The following is a 21,527-nucleotide window of genomic DNA, read 5'->3' as shown; positions in this document are numbered from 1 at the left end:
TTGGACTCGTTATTTTGTTATTAATATGTGATTCCACATGGTGTTCTTTATTTAGTAATTCTTTTAAAACAATTATTATTTAATTAACCTTGGAAATAACTTTTTTAAAATAAGCAAGTATTTCTTTAGATTTCATCAGCACCAAACTATATTAATAAGGGCCATTATTTTCTTTAGTAGTTTTTTTAATAGCATGATTATTAAGTCTTGTTATACAAATTGATAAAGAATGTTAAAAATCTTTACTCATTATATATATCAATTCATCATTTTTGTTTTAGGAGTGTTAACAGTGTTTTTTAAGACTTTTTTTTATCAATTGTTATGAAAATGTGAAGGAATTTAAACAATCTTATCCGAAATACATTTAATTTTAAAATGATGTACTTTCTCTGTCATTTATTTTGGCTAGATTGGAAGCGAAGTCAGCGTAAGAATAGATGATTACCAAAACGAGATCTTGATTACCATTAAGTAACAACAAAAAGAAAAAGTAAAAAATCAAGAGCCGATAAAATCACCAGTGTGTGCTGGTAACCTTCGAACACAACACATGGAAGTGACTCTGATGAGCTTGCTTCATCACCGTTGTGCATGATCACCAAGTGGAAGGTGTTCCATCTTCCATTTTCGCAGACAAATTAAGAAAAACTATATTTTTTCACCTTTTCTTTGGCGTCTGAGACGGTTTTCCTTTCATGGGTGAATCCACCATTCCTCATTTTCAGCATCTAATGGCGAAAAAATTGCTCTTTTTGTTGACCCTTTTGGAAATACTGCTCTGTGGGCAATCCAAGTTTATGGTGTACAACACATCACAGGGTATAGTCCCTGACAAGCTCAATGTTCATCTGGTAGCTCATACCCATGACGATGTTGGTTGGTTGAAGACAGTTGATCAGTACTATGTTGGTTCTAACAATTCAATTCAGGTGTTGATTTAATTCTCTTTCTTTGGCTAAACTTGTGAACAATGGTGTCTGAAGATTGCAAGTTAAGGGTCTTGTTTGTTATGTTGCAATGTGCAGGGCGCTTGTGTGCAGAATGTGTTGGACTCTATGGTGCACGCGCTGTTGGCTGACAAGAACAGAAAGTTTATCTATGTTGAGATGGTAAGTTGGCTTCTTTTAAATCCCTTATATGTTGTTTTCTTGAGTTTCTTTGTTGGATCAAAGTGCTACTGCTCGTGACAAGAGGAAATTTTGAAGTTGCTTTTTTGGGCTAAAAGTAGTGCTGTGATGTTCCAAGACACAATCCGGCAAAGCATTTCATTTCCTTTATGTAGTTCATGCCTTCCTCTGCAACTTTTTTTTACCAGATTCATGATTTATATTTCACATCCTTCTTGTGGCAACAGATTAATGTTGCTCCTACAACAAGCTTGAATTTCCTAGACTGTTAATGCTCGTGACATTGACAAATAGGAATACTAGGAAAATGAGGAAAACTATGTTTTTGAAAATATGGACTACTTTTAAGGCTTTCTTTAAATGCTAATGTGAAATGCTCTCTCTTGGGATCAACTCGGTGTGGCTGTGTGATAGGACTAACTAGCTAATGAAATTGATAGATAGGAATATCAAGAAAATTTGAGGATTTGTCTAACACCAAGGCGTCAACTCCATATATATTTAAATTCCTTCTACATTTCCTGTTTTTGTTCCTACCCTGTCAATGTTTATATGCTCGAACGTAGCATGCAACTATATGTTCATTTTACGTGTTGGCTGTTTCTTCTTAATTCTTTCACTTTCATCAATGCAGGCATTTTTCAAGAGATGGTGGAGAGATCAAAGTGAAGCTGTTCAGGATGTTGTTAAGAAACTTGTTAGTTCGGGTCAACTAGAGTTCATGTAAATACCTTTCTGACAACAGATTTCAATGTGATTAAGAACAAAGTCATTCTTCAATTGTAAAATGAAAGCCATCCTTTACTGTGAAAACAACCTGATTAAGAATTCCTTTGTGAGGGTTCCAATATCTATGGGCAATTATCTATCCATTATGGTATCTTCAATCGTCTTTTATTTAGGGATTGATGCTATTTCTTTCCTTTATTTTCTCCTTGTTACAGAAATGGCGCCATGTCTATGCATGATGAGGCAGTTACACATTACATAGACATGATTGATCAGACTGCACTTGGTCATCAATTTCTGAAAGAGGAATTTGGTGTGACTCCTAGAATTGGTTGGCAAATTGATCCTTTTGGACACTCTGCTGTGCAGGCCTACCTGTTGGGAGCTGAAGTATGGCATAGATCTTCAAGCAATGAATCTTATCATGACTCTCAAATTTAGAAAGAATATGTTTCTCTTGTATTTCAATAATGAGGGCAATGGACCTATAAATACATAAGCTTGGTAGTTATTTTGGGAAATATAGATAGCTAATTCTAAGGAAACAAATCCCTATAACTATGGGATTGTTTTTAAATACATAATCCTAGCATTAATACCAATATACACATGCAATAAAGAATAAAATTATAGCAGGAATGAAATAAAAAATTTCTAAAATACATAATGAGCAAAGCATGATTTTGATAATGACTAATGAATATATTTTGAAGAAGATATATGTCAGAATTATTATTTGCTGTGTGGGTTATCAATTGGTTCTACTTTGTATGCAGGTTGGCTTTGACTCACTTTTCTTTGGTCGGATAGACTACCAAGATAGGGCTAACCGCAAAAAGGAGAAGAGTCTTGAGGTTATCTGGCAGGGTAGTAAGAGCCTTGGCTCTTCAGCCCAGGTGAATATCAAGAAATATATTTCTTTTCTCTTTAAATATTTTATGGTTGTCTTTGTTAGAGATTCTACATTGACTAGGAATAAGGTCGAATTATATTGTATATAAGTAGGGTGCAATTCTCACTTTGTAATACGGTTTTGTGAGGTTAAATTAGACATAAGTTCACTTACTAAGAGTCTTTGTATTTGTTGGAGATCTCACATCGACTAGAGATAAGATAAGTTTATAATACATAAATAGGTGCAAACCTTAAGCTAGTTTTGTGGCGTTGAGTTAGGCTTAAAGTCCACTTCTTAACATGGTATTAGAGCCATGTGTTAAAGCCTATGTTAGCAAGAATTTGTTATTTGTTCGACTTATTATGCCACTTACTATTCGGAAATTTGTTTATTTGTTAGGCCTATCGTGTCACCTGGTATCGGGTAGCTATTGAACCACTCATTAATGTCTAGTACCACGTTCAAGATGTGAGAGAGATGTGTTGGAGATCCTATATTGACTAGAGATAAGAGAAGTTTATAGTATATAAATGGATGCAAACCTTATCTTATAAGACGGTTTTGTGGGATTTTACGAGGTTGAATTGGACATAAATTTACTTACAAAGAGTCTTTTTATTTTTATGATTGGTTTCTCTTAAATTAAATGTTTCCTTTTATTATGTTGAGTATCCTTTTTGTTCTTGTAGATTTTTGCTGGAGCGTTCCCTGAAAATTATGAGCCACCTGCTGGATTTTACTTTGAAGTTAATGATAACTCAGCAATAGTTCAAGTAATATTATAAGAACTTGTTAATTTTGTTATCACATATAACTATTTTAGTTCTTTGTTATGCTAAACTTTGTTTACTTCTTCCTGAAGGATAACATGGAATTGTTTGATTACAATGTCCAAGAACGAGTGAATGACTTTGTTGCAGCTGCATTATCACAAGTAAGTTGAGCGTGTTTATCTTCAGACTTCTTAAAAATGTTATTTGACTTGAGATGCAAGAATATGGTTAGAAATTAAAAATTGAATTGAGTGATTGAGAGGTGTTGGGTCTTTCGAGGAGAATTCACCAAGGAGATTCAATGAGCCAAACTCGCGTAAGATATTAATGTAAGTGTTAGAAGTCTGATAGGATATAAGGTAATAGATAATGTTAGGGGTTGGAAGGTATACAAGAGAAGAAGAAAGTATAGGAGAGAAGAAGAAGGGCACCAAACGGTGGAAGGCGGGGAGAGTCGAGCCGAACGGTGGAAGGCCGGGAGAGGTCGAGCCGAACGGCTGAAGGCGGTGAGGGCTCGAGCCGAATAGTGGAAAGAGGTGAAGAACTAGAACCGATTGATTGAAGAGTTACTATCCTAACTGTTGTAGCAGTATCCTAACTGTTGTAGCAGTTAGGATAGGCGGGAAATATTTATACTAAATAGAGCTATATTATAGGAAAATATTCAGTATAAGATATTTATAGTAAATAGAGCTATATTATAGATATTTATAGTAAATAGAACTATATTATAGGGAAATATTCAGTATAAGATATTTATAGTAAATAGAACTATATTCTAGAGAAATATTCAGTATAAGATGGCGGGAAATATTTAATATAAATAGAGCTAGATTCTATTGTTAGGGTTATGCTTTTGATTATTGAGGTTGTTAACAGACGACTACAGTCCTGTGAGGGAGGTTATGCTCTCAACTATCTTGTTTAGAGAATTCTATTACCATTAATAAGAGAAATTCATTCTTTCATTATCCTTTCTGCCTACTGTGATCTTGGTTAATTAGGTTTCCTACTCAGAAACCTAACAAAGTCCCATATCGACTAGAGATATGTTGGGTACAAACAAAAGTCCCACATCGGATAAAATAAGAGATGGACATGAGTTTATATACATATAAGATACCTCAATTGGTAAGAGGCCTTTTGGAGTGGTACCAAAAGCAAATCTGTGAGGGCTTGACCCAAAGCGGACAATATCTTACCAGTGTGGAGATCTATGTGTATGTGTGTGTGTTGAACCTCCCTACAAATGGTATCAGAGCCCATGGTTTAGGTTTGGTGACTGGGCTCAAACGAAGAAAAAGACTTCCACTGTAGGGATGAGTAGGGATGAGTTCATTCTTCTCATTACACACCACTGTCATGCCACCCTTCTTGGGCACTATTTGCAGCAGACTCACCCAAGTGCTACCAGAAATAGGATAAATGATTTCGGCCTCAAGAAGCTTTAGAACCTCTTTCCTCACCTCCTCTTTCATGATGGGATTGAGCCGTCTTTGAGGTTGGGCCACTGGTTTGGAATAGCGGGAACTTTAATTGCTTTTATTCAGAATCATCTTAATTGCTATCTTACACTATTTTATTTTTAGGCAAACATAACTCGAACAAATCATATAATGTGGACAATGGGAACTGATTTTAAGTATCAATATGCACATACATGGTTCCGGCAGCTGGATAAACTCATTCATTATGTAAACAAGGTAACTCACTCGTATACATGAATTTATTTGTTTGTGGTTTGATTCATGTGCTTATTCTTGTTATTATGAACTCTGATTGTTAAATATTTTTCAACTTTAGGATGGACGCGTTAATGCTCTTTACTCTACGCCATCCATATATACTGATGCAAAATTTGCTACCAATGAGTACTGGCCAATCAAGACTGATGATTTCTTCCCGTGAGTTTAATTTGTAGCTGTTTCATAATCCATTTTGCTTAATTATTATATATTTGTATGGTATGACGTTTCTCCTCATATATTCATGAACAAAATACCAGTTATGCAGATCGTGCAAATGGTTACTGGACAGGATACTTTACCAGTAGACCAGCTATCAAACGCTATGTCAGATTAATGAGTGGCTATTACTTGGTATGATTTGTATATTTGTAGTTTACAAGGTAATAATCATCCGTAGTCCACCAGTGTTTGGATATTTACTTTCTACAAAAAAATTATTAGGCTGCAAGACAACTAGAATTTTTTAGGGGGAGAATGAATTCAGGGCCAAATACAGACTCATTAGCTGATGCTTTAGCAATTGCTCAACACCATGATGCAGTCACTGGCACAGAAAAGCAGCATGTTGCCAATGATTATTCCAAACGGCTGGCAATAGGCTACAAGGAGGTGCAGTTTCAGAGTCTGTTTCAAGTTACTGTGTATAACCATTTGTTAGTGAATCGTCTAGTGGCATATTGCTTTTTTGCAGGCAGAGAATTGGTTTCATCATCACTGGCTTGCTTGGTTGAATCACCATTGCTTTCTAGATGTCAAAACCCAGTTACAAAGTTTCAACAAGTAAAAGATCTAGAATCTTTTTAAGTTTGTTCACTATTTGTATTATTTGCTGAAATGGCTTGCTTCTTCCTCGTCTTAAATTTTTTTTTCAAAATTTTAGCTGTTGATAAATGATTTCTTATCCTTTATTATTCCTTGGCTCAATTACCGTTTGGTGTATGACATGTCAAACCTGATTTTGTTTATTTTTAATGGATTATATTCCTTTCTTCATCTTTTTGATAAGATATTTCCCTATGTAATCAAATCATATCATATTTCTCTATTTGCTGTAATCAATAATTTTTTTAACATGTTAATATATACAGTTTGTCCATCCGATCTTTGTTGTTATATTTTGATGTAGTTCAATTTAGTTATTATATAATGACATGTGAGCTTTGTGCCTTCCCCTTTTCACAAAAAAGATAATAACTATTAGATATGATAGTTTTTATTATCATATTTAAGTTCGAGTTTTTTATATTTTCAATATACTTTTTCCTTTTTCATATTTTCCAGTGTCCACTTTTGAACATAAGTTATTGTCCTGCATCAGAAGTTGATCTGGTTCGAGGGAAGAATTTGGTAAATTCATCACATATTTTGTTATCCTTTCATTAGTTATATTGTTTTATATTCATTTCTTAAATTCTATCTTCTCACGAGTTTTTTCCATGCTTAGCTCATTGTGGTTTACAACTCTCTTGGTTGGAGGAGGAATGAAGTCATTCGATTTCCGGTGAGTGATGTCACTCTAGTATTTGTTGATTGTTCTAAATTCAGTATATGGTGGAACATAGAGAAATTAAAACTAATATGATGAAAATAATCATAATCTTATCTTTTTTGTTCTTCTAGTGGTCTTCAATCATGAAATATTAATGTATCTTCAATATGTTAGAAAGTTCTTGGAGAAACTGATATGATATTTTATTATTTTTATCTGTGTGAAGATGAATACAAAAGGGAGCATTTATAATGGCTACCCTTGAAAGCAGAAACCAAAAATGCCCAAAACAAACTCACCAAATTTATATTTTTTTAGACTATTAAATCCTAATAAAAGTTAGATGTAAAATACACCAACTGACTATGTTAGTTGTCAAATGAGCTGACATAATCAGTTACCAACTAAGCGTGTATGTTGGGAAGTCTGATATGGCCTGCCTCAATTCTTGGAGTGAAGCTTATATAACTATTAGAAAACTTCAATTGATAAGAAATAGTTTTAAGTTGAAATTTGACATGGTATCAAAGCTTATTGATAACAATTAGTTTGATAGGCTGCCATGGTTTGACAAGCATCTATAGAGGGGTGATGTTGGGAATGTCCAACATTGTCTGTCCCAATTCTTGGAGTATGGTTTATATATGTATTGGGAAAGTTCGCATAATCCAAATTGGCTTTAAGTTGAATCTGCCAATATATAGCTAACAAAGCCTGCTGGTGCACTTGGCTACTAACTTCCTAATAGATTTTTATTTAGGGCAGCTATTATGATGTTAAAGGTTTTTCGAGATTGATGTTTTAATGCACTTAGACATATATAATATTTGCTAAAATGGGCTAGTAACTTTCTCTGCAACTATTATAGTACTTACCCGTTGTGTGTGTAGATGTAACTAATGTTGCAACCATCTTCAGGTTACTGAGGCCAATGTTAGAGTTCAGGACTCTAACGGTTCAGAAATAGAATCCCAACTTCTTCCTCTGGCTGAGAAATATTTAGACTTAAGAAACTACTATGCGAAGGCATATATGGGTCAGGCTCCACTTAAGACACCTAAGTATTGGCTTGCATTTACAGTTTCTGTACCCCCACTTGGTTTTAGCACCTACACTGTCTCAACTGCGAAAAGAACAGGTTCAAATATATATTGCTTTAGTATTTAATTTACAAGAGTTAATTTCCATGCTCATAACAAATAAATGATTTCTATTTGATTTCAGGATCAACTAGATCGTCAGTAGCTACATATAAAAGTAGTGAAAAGTCTAAATTTGAAGTTGGTCAAGGAAATTTGAAGCTTACATTTTCTACTGATCAAGAGAAGTGTACCAATTATGTTAATATAAGAAACCTGGTTTGTGATACTTCACTTTGCACCACACGATTCCCTTTTCACTAGAACACCTTTATCTGTGCAATCATGCCTCTGTATTTTGTGATGTTCTCTTTCCTGGTTTCATGTTTTCATATATTCTATAGCTTCGAATTTTACGTGGATAGAAAAATGTAAAAGCAAAAGAAGTAGAACTTGATTAAAAATGTTATTTTTTGACATGTCAGGTTGAGGAACAGGTTAAACTAAGTTACCTCTACTATTCTGGATACAATGGAACCAATCAAAAGGATCCGCAGGTAGATAAACATTTTGACCATAGATATCAATGTCATACGGGTTCAATATATTTTTAATTTCTGTAAATATAGAAATGTTCACTTTTAGTACCCAAAAGCTGTCTCCTTTTTTCCCTTGTTTATGGAAATAGGGACCATACATGACACATTTCCACAAAAGAGGGACCAAAGAGTGGATAATTTTTTCAGGAATTAAAAGTGAACATAATCCTATTTTCAAATGCTAAACTAAAAACATATTTATCCCTTTAAGTCTCTCGCAATTCTATTTTGGATATAACTTCATAATTTAATTCCCCTCACAGAATTCCGGGGCCTATGTCTTCCGTCCAAATGGCACATTTCCAATAAACCATGAAAAAAAGGTTTGAAGTCCTTCCTGCTATATTCTAACCCAACAAACGAATTCCCATAACAAGTGTCACATTCACTTGAATTTTCAGGCTCTATTAACTGTTTTGAATGGACCAGTACTAGATGAAGTTCATCAACAAATCAATCCATGGATATATCAGGTATTTTGCTTGTTACATCTTTAACAGCATCTTCATATTATTTTCTTAGTAATAATAATAAACTTCTTTCCCATTTAGTTACATGAAATTGTGGTCACATAATAATTTGAATAAAATGTGGTGTGTAAAAAGGAAGACGGGAACTGCATGTTAACTTCTTGGCAATCTTAATATGATAGTTCTTACTTATTTATATAGACAATACAATTGATTTTATTATAGTTTTTCCTCTATATGATAATTATGGCTTCACCTTACTTTCAAAACTTTAGGTGCAACAGGTCTTGATATTTTACATTATGCAAATTACTTCAATGTTCTTTTACTTTAAGTAAACAAAAAGAGTAAATAAAGCTTAGGGAATACCCTTAGTGCCATACGGGTAATTTATTTCGCAGTCTCAATTGTTGCAAAATAATAAATGAATTTTGCCATAAATAGCCTGGAGACAGTCTTATACATCGGCCCAAACACTTAATAAAGTAGGTCCCACTTCATGAATGAGGGCTAGCGAAGTGGAACCAATCCCATTATCAGTACCTGTTCTACTTCAGTTTCTATTTGCCCCAGCTCCTAATTTTTTCTATAATTATAGTAATAAATGTTGATGAATGAGACTTTTTATCTTCTTTTTACCTGACATTAGAAATTAACATGCTTCAAATATGTTCGCAGATTACCAGACTATACAAAGGAAAAGAGCATGTTGAAGTGGAGTTTATCGTAAGCTTTAAATAATTGGTTATTATATTTACATTTGTGTCATTCTCCTAGTCATGTTACAATTTGTCTGTGACAGCTTGATTTCCTTTGTAGTTTGGTAAATACCGTGATAACTATTGAGATATATTCTTATATGGATTTTATGGATAATGTTGGAAGCTTATTTGAACTTATGGTATGTGGAATATCAGGTTGGCCCTATACCGATTGAAGATGGAACTGGTAAAGAAGTTGCCACTCAGATTTCAACTACTATGGAAACCAACAAAACATTTTACACGGATTCTAACGGGCGAGATTTTATCAAAAGGGTATGCAGATCAGACTAATGTTCCTTGTAATACTACATCTAAGTAATTTAGATCATACATAATTGTTGGCACCAGATGTTACCTTGCTTACGTTTTCATTATTTTCTTTTGTTGAAATTCTTTGGTTTAAGGTATAGAGAGAGGGAATGGAGAAAATGAAGATTGATACTAATAATTCGAATTGAAAAAGGAAACAGATCATAAAATACTAAAGTTTTAGGAAACTGAGAAAATAAAGAATTTGATCCTTAGAGATATATTTTTAAGATACTCTAAGGTATTCTGAAGATATCAATCAACAAGATACTCTGCTAGATGACCTTGGTTGTGGGAGTCTAAGAGAAAACAAGGGAGTCTATCAGGCAATAAAATAACTGATTGTGTTATTTCTAGAACTGATATTGACTTGATGGGATATGTTTGCAGATACTCAATATTCTGGAAGATGTAATATTGATATTCTAAGATATTCCAACGTCTTTCTATTTCCAGATGCTGGGTTTTGTTGCAAAATATAATTCTCTCATGGAAGTCAAGAAATGGAAACAACATATCTTTTTATTTGATCTTAAATTTGTTGATGGCATATAGAAGTATCTGCAAAAAAAATTCATTTCTTTTCCTTCAGTTGTAAAGTAAATTTTTGAAACTCATCTCACTGCAGATACGGGATTACAGAACTGACTGGGATCTGGAAGTGAACCAACCCTGCTGGAAATTACTATCCTGTATGTGAACTCTTATACAACATTTCTGTTATATTCATCATTGGTGTTCAAGACCTAGTTTCCCCCTCTTTCCTGCAGGGATGCTATTGCTGAAACTGTTGTGCTTGCAAACTGTTGTTTGTTCTTGTATGTTAAAATATGAAACTTCTAATAATAAACTGCATTTTTTTAACTTATTTGGCTTATTGAAATCATTATTTCATGAGCTTTGTAAGTCATCCACATGCAAATCCATTTTAGAATTGATTGCAGAGATGTATGCCCAACTACACTTCAGAATTCAGACTGCTTTCTTTATGGCACAGGAGTTTGATAAATTCCACAAGTTATATCCATTCTTTAGGTTCTTAATATTATTTATTTTATCCTTCAGATTAATCTTGGGATATACGTGGAGGATAATAAAACAGAATTCTCAGTTTTGGTGGACAGATCTATTGGAGGATCCAGCTTACAAGATGGACAAATAGAGCTGATGGTCCACAGGTATGTGTTGTTCTTCAAATGATGTGTTAAATAGATTGATATTGTACTGGAGTTACTTGAAATTATAATTGAACTACTCTTATTTAGAACTTTGCAAGGCCTTGTTTCTTGGAAATGTGGTCTTTTTCCACCTATGGTAAAGTGTGTAAGCATATAGAAGGGAGCAAAGCTTTTAATAATTAAAATGTTTTGGAAGAAAGGAGGGGAAAATTTCTTAGATGTACAATTTAGTTAGTGATTTGGTACTTTAGTGAAGCATAATGCAACTTTTTTTAGATAACTTATCTGCTTCAGATTTTGAAGTGTGGGCATGTTGGTTGAGTCTTCATCATTTGAGAGGTGGGGATAAATTGCTTAATTCAGCATCACGATCTCCAATTTTTCACACTAGAGTTTGGATTGCTTCTTTCGGAGTGATAGGATTAACTCATGAGTAAAAATTTTGGTCATCTGAGGTCTGACATGACTTTTTGTGCTCTAAAGTTTTCACAAGAACTGTGAAAAGTATTTTTTTTGGTGTTAAAATCTATATTTTCTGTCATTTATGTAATTTTTTTCTTATGAAGAATAAATGATGTTATTCTTACTAGTTTGACCTTGCCATCAATAATTGTTTACTTATCTTTTTAATTAGTGAATTACATTTCTTACTAACGTACTACATAGTATGTTAGGTTTTCTTCAATACTTCTTTTTGAAAAAAACAATGCTATTAAATTTATTGGTATTTATAAAGGAAATATGCAATCGATTTAAAGTATTTGGCATTTTGATGAACAAAAAAAACATCTGTCATGGTGTGTTGTTTTTACAATTTGAAGTTTTCATGAATTCCAACTGTACCTGTCTAATGTATTGGTGCCTTAGTGGGTGAGGAGGGTCTACTTAGCGGGGGATATGCAATGGTCAAGAGACCTCTCATTGCTTTTGATTGCTTCCCCCATCTCCCACCCCTTACCCATGCAACCAGCAGCAACCCCTTTTTTTTAAGTCTTGTTTTCAGGGTGTCTATTTTCACTGTTTGATTCTGTCATTGTATTTTTGTCATTTTTAAAGGATTATAATTTCTTTCTTCTCATAAACAGGAGATTACTACTTGATGATTCAAAAGGTGTTGCAGAGGCTCTAAATGAAACAGATTGTGTTGGTGGTGATTGCAGGGGTCTAACTGTAAGAATTTCATGCATATTTTTATGTTATTTAGTTGTTTGTTTCTTTTATTAATGTTAGATGTGTATTTTGCGTATATATTCTCATTTTATCAGCTGACAATTTCTCTCAAATGGGTCTTAAAATGCTGATGGCAGAAAAAGGTTTGACAAATCAATGTCAATCCACTTTTTCTAAAGCTGACTAAAATGTCAATGTCATAATTTTGCATTTAGTGTCAAAATCCCATGACCTGCATTTAATATTTTCTTATACAATTTTAATTACATAATTAAGAGATTTAATCACATTCCATAGTTAAGAGGATTAATAGGCTGACGCTATATTTTATATCTATTGTATAGGATCATTGGTCCTGAATAGTAGGAATAGATTATATCCAATATAACTTGGGATTTTCAGTTATTAAGCAATTGCTCCTCAATGAATAATATCATAACAGTTTTCTGATATGGCATCAAAGTCACTTAGAGCCTATCCTATTCAAGTTCTTTGGGATTATTATGCCACTGTTATTGGGCATCTTGTTAGACCACTCACAGATATATAATCCTATGTTCGAGATGTTCATTCCTCATAATGAGGAAATGTGTTAAAGATCCCACATTGATAGGAGTAAGACTGAAGTATAATGAGTGGGATGAATGTTACCTTACAAGCTGGTTTTGTGAGGTTGAATTAGACATAAATTTGATAAAAATATACTTAGGCAAAAAGCTCGTGTATTGAAGATAAGGATAATTCATTCTCTACAAAAAGACCTCATTCTTCCAAAATTAAGTCCCATTAACACCTCATCATCTATTGAAACTAATACTTCACCATCTACTGAGTGTAGTCAGTCATGTTGCTTCACCAAAAATAACTGGAGAGAAAACTCATTGTTACCCATCCACTGTAGGTATACTCGTGAAGGAGAAGTTCTGTTATTCAATCACCACAAGTCCATGAATATGAATCTATACCTAAGATACCTGACATTAATGAAGAATAGAATATGCTAGCCATTGAAGTTTGGGACCTTCCAATTGCAGTAAGGAAAGGTGTCCGAGGATGTACTCAAAAGCCAAGGTACCCATTGTCACACTTTGTGTCTTATGACAAACTATCCCGTAGTCACCAAAGCTTTCTTGGTCATCTAAATACTGTCACTGTTCCAAAAACTATGGATGAGGCACTGAATATTAATAATCGAAAAAATGCTATGAAGGTTGAAATGATTGATCTAGAAAAGAACAAAACTTGGGAATTGGTGGATCTACCTAAATCCGAGGCAGATGGGACATTAGAAAGATATAAGGCTAGGCTTATGGCTAAAAAGATATAAGGCTAGGCTTATAGCAAAGAGTACTCAAACATATGGGACTTACTATCTTGAAACTTTTTTACTTGTCGTAAAATGAATATAGTTAGAATTAATTGTCTCTAGCAGCTAACTATGAATAACTATAAATAGAGTTTGCAACTATTTGACGTTACAAAGGCCTTTCTACATGTCAATCTTGAGAAAGAACTTTACATGGAGGTTCCACCTGGGTTTAAAGTCGAGGAAGGAAAGATGTGTAAACCCTGGAAGGCACTCTATCGATTGAAACAATCTCTTAGAGCATGGTTTGACAGGTTTATTATAGTAATGAAGATCATGGGGTACAAGCAAAGGCAAAGTGACCGTACATTGTTTATTAAGCATTCAACTTCAGCAGAATTACCTCACTAATTGTGTATGCAGATGATATAGTTCTAACCTGAAATGATCAGGTAGGAATGGAAGCCTTAAAAAAATGTTTGATAACAGAATTTGAAATCAAGGAGTTAGGTAGATTGAAATATTTCTTGGGCATTGAAGTGGCTCGTTCCCATCATGGTATTTTCATCTCCAAACAAAATTATTTGCTGTATTTATTGGTTAAAACTGATAAATTAGGATGCAAACTGTTACGTACCTGAGTACGTAAACTAGCCAAATACAACCTTGCACGCTCTCTCACACGTAATAGAACAATAAACACACGTAATAGAACAATAAACGAATAACAATGGATGAATGAATCTCTTTTATTGATGGTAATATCTGAATAAACAAGGGTAAACAATAATTGGGAGCATAACCTCCTTCAATTACTTTGAGAGCATAACCTCCCTCACAAGACAATAATGTCTGTCACAAAACTCAATAATCACCAGCATACCTTTAACCCTAGACTCTAACTTTATTTATATTAATTATTTCCAGCCCATCTCTTATTAAATATTCCTCTATCTGCATTTAATATAAATATCCTTATATTTAATATAAATATCCCTATATTTAATATAAATATCTCTATATTTAATATAAATATCTCTCCGTATATTATCCTAGCATATATCCTTAATTATAAATATCTTATATTGAATATTTCCCTAAATATATATTTATTTACTCTAATTAACTTATACTATATTTATTTACTCTAATTAACTTATACTAAATATTCTCTCTGCTCATATACTTTCCAACCCTTATTATTACTCCTACCTTAGATCGTAACACAAACGAATAGAGACACCTATTTAATAAAGTCACAAACTTGGTGAAACAATTGAAGATGTAGCTGTGGATAGACAGTCTAATCAAAGACTGGTCAGGAAATGGATATACTTGTCTCACACTAGGCCCGACATTGCCCATTCTCTAGGAGTTCTAAGTGAGTTCATTCATAATTCAAAAGGAGACTCATCTCAAAATTGTTTATCACATTCTGCAGTACTTGAAAAAACTCCTGGTAAAGGAATTTTATTTACAAAGGGGAATGAGATTATCTTAGAAGCCTACACAAATGCTCACTATGCAAGTTCTATAGATGATAGATGATCTACCTTTGGATATTGCACTTCTCTTAGAGGAAATTTAGTCAATTGGAGAAGCAAAAGAAAAAATGTTGTGGCAAGGTCAAGTAGGGTTTACAGCCATGGCCTTAGGAATTTGATAAATACTATGGTTAAAGATAATTTTAGAAGACCTGAATATTGATTGTATTGTGATATCAAGTTAGGAATAAATATTGCACATAATCCAGTGCAACATGATAGAACTAGGCATGTTGAAGTCGATCAACACATCATGAAAGGAGAAATTGGGTAACAGCACAACCATTTGTATCCTTTGGAAATCAACTTGCATTTGTATCCTTTGGAAATCAACTTGCAGATGTATTGACAAAAAGGCTAAGTGGTGTTACATTTCAGTCTAGTGTTGGCAAATTGGGAATGAATGACATCCATTCACCAACTTGAGGGGGTGTCAAAATTCTATGATTTATGTTGCAGTTAATATTTCCTTATACAGTTTTAATTACATAATTAGGAGATTTAATTACATTTCATGATTAGGAGGATTAACAAGATGATAGTATATTTTATATTTTGTGTACAGATCATAAATTGTAGGAATAGATTATATTCATTATAAATTAGGATTTTCAATTATAAAGTCTTTGTATTCTATCTAGGAGCAATTTCTCCTCTATCAAGAATATTAGAAACATTTTTCTAACATTTAGAAATGTTTAATTGATATATAAATGAGAAAGAAATTTGTCAATTTTCAATTGCTTTCTAAAAAGGATTTATTCCCAATGTTGTCAACAAATTATGTCTACCCAAATTTTTTGGCAGTGTGTAGTTTTGGCTGTTAATGTATTTGGCTGGAGCAGTTTTCCTGCATTTTGTTTAATGTTATTCATGGAAAATGTCTGCTGTATGATTTAGATTTTCATAACTGGTAATATGTCACTAACAATCTATGTTGTAGGTCCAAGGCAAATATTACTACAGAATAGACCACTTAGGCGAGGGTGCTAAGTGGCGTCGTACTTTTGGCCAGGAAATATATTCTCCACTTCTTTTAGCCTTTGCTGAAAAGGTGAAATTGAATACTGCAAACAAAATAGTTATTTGTTAGATATATTGCATTTATGTTAATTAGGGAAACATGGTCGCTATGTTAATTATGTTATTTTTCATATTCATTTGTATTTGGGCTTAGCTTACATTTTCATTATTATAAATACATTACCTCTGTGTATTTTTTGTACAAGGAAGATTAATCCTATACCTAGTTTTACTCTATTCAATATGGTATCTAGAGCCTAAAGCTTTTGATAGTCAATATTTGAATTTTGAATTCATTGGGAGAGAATTCTCTTGGTCCTTGTCATAGAACACTCTTTCTTATCAAAGATTGAGGTTGTTGTGGCAAATCTTTACTGACTCATCAATATGCTAGATTATGGGATTTCCATCTCAATCTTATTTTTGTGTTCTTCTCTTATTTTCGTTATTTATGTTACGAGAGGAATCAAATTCGGAAACGATTGTACTTTTTTCTAGATAGGATCGTATTAGTTGGGCAACTATCAATTGCATTGAGGTCGTCTCCTTGTCCTCTTTCAGAATATGTGCTTGTTGCTTTGATTGGAAAACCTTGGTTTTTTTAGGGTTTTTTCTCTCTCTGTGGCTTCTTCTGCTCCCTCTTCCAATAGCGCAAACCAATTTACTCTTTTCTATGAATTTCTTAAATGGTATGAGGATCGTCAGAACTCTAGTTTCACTATTTTTGTTGCATGCACATCTATATTTTTTTTGGCCTAACTCAACCTTCTTCCCTTGGACCATGGGTTCTTGACTCAGGTGCCACAAATCACATCATTGATAACAAATCTTAGTTTTCTTCTTTATCCTCTTTCGGATAATTTACCTACGATTGCAATGGTTGATGGTCTTATCTCATGTTGGTCTGCCCCTCCCATGACTTATGAGTTTTTGCAGCATTTCTTTTATTTCTTGGAAAATTTCCCTTATTTCTTGCATACTGTCTTTTTTTCTGTCATGGCTCTTCCTTGTTTGTTGCCCCCTCTATCAAAAGTATTTACTCTGGCTTCCATGCTTCCACCTCTTCCTCTATCCGGGAAGTCGGACCAATTTGTTAGGTTCTTAGGTAGAGAAACCAAGAAAACTACTATAAAACACCAAAGCTCACCGAAAAGATATGGTATTATTGATTCTAAGCACCCAGAATAGCAAGAATGCCTCCAAGGGACAAAGCTCCCTTCACACAGGATGGTAATGATCCTATCAACAATTCTCTAAACATCCAAAAACAACTCCCCCCCTACCTACAAAGACCCCCACTATATAAAGAAAGTCTCACTCAACCCTAACAACTCATTTTTAATCTGTTTCCTCCTATCATACACATTATATTCTATCATATTGTCATTTCATTCGAGAGAAGATTGTATCTGGAGACATCAAGACTAAGTTCGTCAACTCAAATGATCAGTTAGTAGTTATTTTCATACGGAAATTGAGAATTGATTATATTTGTAACGAGCTTGATACATATGATTTATATGCACTAACTTGAGAGGAAGTGTTAGATATATTGCGTTTTATGTTAATTAGGAAAATGTAATTCCTATGTTAATTATGTTATTTTTACTATTTATTTGTATTTGGGCTTAACCCACATTCTCATTATTATAATTACATTACTCTGTATGTATTTTTTATACAAGAAAGATTTATCATATACCTAATTTTACTATATTCAACATTCTTGAACATATATCTACTTTTTATTTGATAAATTTTGAACATTTAGAATTATATCATGTATCAGGTACTAAAGCTCTATTTCATTGTGCAGGATGATAAAGATGAGTGGATGAATTCCAATGTATTAACATTTTCAGGAATAGATTCTTCTTACGCATTACCTGATAATATCGCTATTATAACATTACAGGTATATGTGTCTTCAGCTTAAAGGGATTTCCTTATCCTCAATAGTATTTGTTCAGTAACAAGTGAATTTACAGGGCTAATACAATGATGGTATCAAAACTTTGTTTTCTTTGTGTTGTGTGTGAGGAAGTGCCCATATGTTAGGCCATCAAGATCAGAAGGGTGGAAACGGAGAGAAAGAGAAAGACATATAGAGAAAAAGAAATCAAGGAACATTCAATTCACTAAAAAGAATTTCTATGAATGGATACATATGTCTTTCACCTTGTTATAACTAATCGAATACATATTACTGATATAACCAATGTTCAACAACTGATGGCTATTAAAACAATAAGAAACGATACTCCATAAATTTTTCTGGAACTCGCAGCACAAATTGATACCTGAGAATTAAAGGGTTGAGAAATTAATCATAAAACCATAACACGTGTTACTTGTTGTATAACAATAACACCTTACACCACTAAATGATCTTTTTTCCTTCTAGATAGACCTTCAATTTTGCTACCTCTTGGTTCCTAACAATTTATGAAATCTGTTGTGTTCAAATTCTATGGCTTCTAATATATCTATTTTCTTGGACTTTGCAGGAACTTGAAAATGGGAGGGTTCTTCTACGGTTAGCACATCTATATGAGGTCTCTCCACTTCATCTTATTTAGTATTTCTCTCGAGTTTTTCTTTGACTTCACATTTGAAAAGAGAAGTTGTAATGTTTTATTGGTACCATTGCTCTTGTATGTTTATTTCATGATTTTTCTGGAATGAAGTATAAGCCTTGGCATTAAAATTAAAGTGCACTGACTAATACATGAATGGAGAGAATGCATATTTTCTTCTAAAATAATAATTGCAGTTTTGTTGGAATAAATCAGTGAACCTATTAGTGTTGGAGAAAACTGTTCCAAGACTGGCACAAGTTTTGTATAGAATGGATTACTGCCATGGTGATTGTTTGCCAACTAAATAAATACATCATGGTTGTTACTTATGAATTTTAAGCTCATTAGATTATTCATTGTCTTTTTCTACTGTAATTAATAGTTAATAGAAAATGAATTTGCTTCATGCTTTGGTCCCTCATTTTCTTTTGCCCATCAAACTAATGCATAGATTGAAGAAGACAAGGATCTCTCTGTAACGACAACTGTGGAGCTGAAAAAGCTCTTCCCTGGGAGGAAGGTAAGTGATAGGTTTCATTTCTTGAGAGTATAAAAATGTTTTTTACCCTTTTTTTTTAGCTTGTTTTCTAACTCAAGTTATTTCCTTGAAAAATAGATCAAAGAGGTAAAGGAGATGAACTTATCTGCCAATCAAGAAAGAACAGAGATGGAGAAAAAAAGACTTCATTGGAAAGTAGAAGGCTCTGATGGAAATAGACATGTTTCAAGAGGAGGACCCGTTGATCCAAAAGAGCTAAAGGTGGAGCTTTCTCCAATGGAAATCCGCACTTTTATCATTTATTTTGATGGTGTTTCAGACCAACTTTTTTATGCAATGTAGAACAAAATCAGTGGTCCAAGTCCTTGCTTTTGAACAAGTATATTGGTATGACACAAATATTAACGTTTCAAATACTAGTATGTTTTGCATAATACCATATCTTGCTTGAAGGTTAGTTATAGCCTATTTCTTTCATACTCTTATCTGTGTAGGTTTTCCATAACATGCTTATATTCCACTAATCATTCCCTAACTTGTGCATGTGCATAATATTTTAAAATTTGTAGAAAATCATGTATAGTCTAACATGCCATGACATGTTTAATAAATCTTTATGTAATGAAAACGATAATTATCATGGAATTATTTGGAACATCCTATGACATGAATTTAATAAATAAACAAATTGTATTGATTGTTATAACGAGAACACATGTTAGTTAGTCGTTACAATCTCTGAGATGAATTTAGTAAATAAACAAATCGTGTTAATTGTTAAATATTACATATAATATTCTTTTTAAAATCTCATAAATGTAGTTCAGTTCAATTTTAGGAGTTATCAATAGTTAGATTTTAAAAAATAAACTATATAACAATCTTGCATTTGACAAGTTCTAGAAATATGTTTTATAGTTTATTATTTAAACACAAAAGCAAAACTAAAAGTGAAATTCGATAATTTGTGCATCTACATGGAAGACTTGACCAAATTATATATATATATATACACCCGCGACTATGCTCCCAATGCAGAACAGTGATTCAAGATTTTTTTTTTTATTCTGTGAATTGGGTATTCCAAAGGTTTTTCTGATCCGAAAATATCTTATGAAATGCCCAATATCCCCAATAGCTTCTTCGGATTCTCCAAATTTGCCTTCTTCAATCGTTCACCACCGATCACGGTTACCATCCATCTTCACGCCTTCATTAAAGAGAATCATAACAATGTTATATGATTCAGTGCAGAGATGATTTCTCTTCATTAAAGAGAATCATAACAATGTTATATGATTCAGTGCAGAGATGATTTCTCTCCAATGTATATTGTTCCCATGCTTGAAGGATAGTGTCAAGGTATGTGCAGCAGGAATGAGACAATGAGAAGAGACGGGCCACGTTTTGATTCAATCTTTAGTTATTTGTTAATAAATATTATCCTTAGAAATAAGATAGTTAGTTTGTCTGTTCCATAAAAATAGCCACTTTCGGTAATGTTTACCCACGTTTTAGTTATGTTTTGTTTACATGGTATTTTTGTTTTTTATATTAGTTATTTATTGGCTATATAAAGTCATTTACTTCATTGAATAAATCAAGCTTTTAAAGCTAGAATTGTACTTTGATAATATTCCATTTTAAACACTGGTATCACATATATTAGCAAAACACGAGAGAAAAGAGGTGAGCATAAATATATGGCTGACGGCACAGCTTCCTCAGTATTTCAAAGTTTGATGGATCCTATGATCATTGGTCCATGCTAATGGAAAATTTGCTGAGATCTAAGGAATACTGGAGCGTGGTGGAACAAGGTTATGAAGAACCCAAAATACTAGAGTCACTCACAAAGAGCAGAACTCTAGAAGAACATAAACTGAACGATCTACGAGTAAAGAACTATTTATTTCAATCCATTGACAAGAATATTTTGAAAACCATCACCAACAAAGCTAATCCAAAGCACTTTGGGATTCAATGAAGCAAAACTATCAAGGGAATGCTCGAGTTCAACGCACGCAACTTCAACGACTTTGAAAGGAGTTTGAAATTCTAGAAATGCAAAACGGTGAATGCGTGAATGATTACATTTCTAGAGTCATGATCATTGCAAATGACATGAGAGGAACAGGGGAGACCATGGAGGATGGACATATTGTTGAAAAGATTTTGCATACATTATCTGACAAATACAATTATATTGTATGCTGATCGAAGAATCCAAGGACATCCATGAA

General features: G+C 33.2%; 1 protein-coding gene across 1 annotated transcript; it reads left to right on the top strand.

Annotated features, from left to right (window-relative positions):
* The first annotated feature begins 477 nt into the window (after nt 1-477).
* Nucleotides 478-19,747, top strand: LOC148197829 (putative alpha-mannosidase At5g13980). The gene is given in 30 exon segments (XM_088115897.1): nt 478-932; nt 1,029-1,112; nt 1,765-1,853; nt 2,075-2,249; nt 2,636-2,755; nt 3,444-3,527; nt 3,617-3,688; nt 5,117-5,230; nt 5,331-5,431; nt 5,533-5,626; nt 5,717-5,889; nt 5,971-6,055; nt 6,557-6,622; nt 6,720-6,776; nt 7,683-7,902; nt 7,989-8,122; nt 8,329-8,400; nt 8,706-8,765; nt 8,844-8,915; nt 9,591-9,638; nt 9,830-9,949; nt 10,614-10,657; nt 10,659-10,677; nt 11,051-11,163; nt 12,249-12,333; nt 16,127-16,237; nt 18,023-18,121; nt 18,714-18,761; nt 19,237-19,305; nt 19,402-19,747. Coding segments are annotated over 30 exon segments (3,087 nt in total). The 5' UTR covers nt 478-698; the 3' UTR covers nt 19,627-19,747.
* Nucleotides 19,748-21,527: the final 1,780 nt, after the last annotated feature.

The sequence above is a fragment of the Vigna umbellata genome, chromosome 5 (assembly GCF_029865625.1).
Source record: "Vigna umbellata cultivar VRB3 chromosome 5, Vumbellata_1.0, whole genome shotgun sequence".
In the NCBI taxonomy this organism is placed as follows: domain Eukaryota; kingdom Viridiplantae; phylum Streptophyta; class Magnoliopsida; order Fabales; family Fabaceae; genus Vigna; species Vigna umbellata.
Note: the sequence above shows the minus strand (reverse complement) of the source record. Positions and strands in the feature narration are given on the sequence as shown.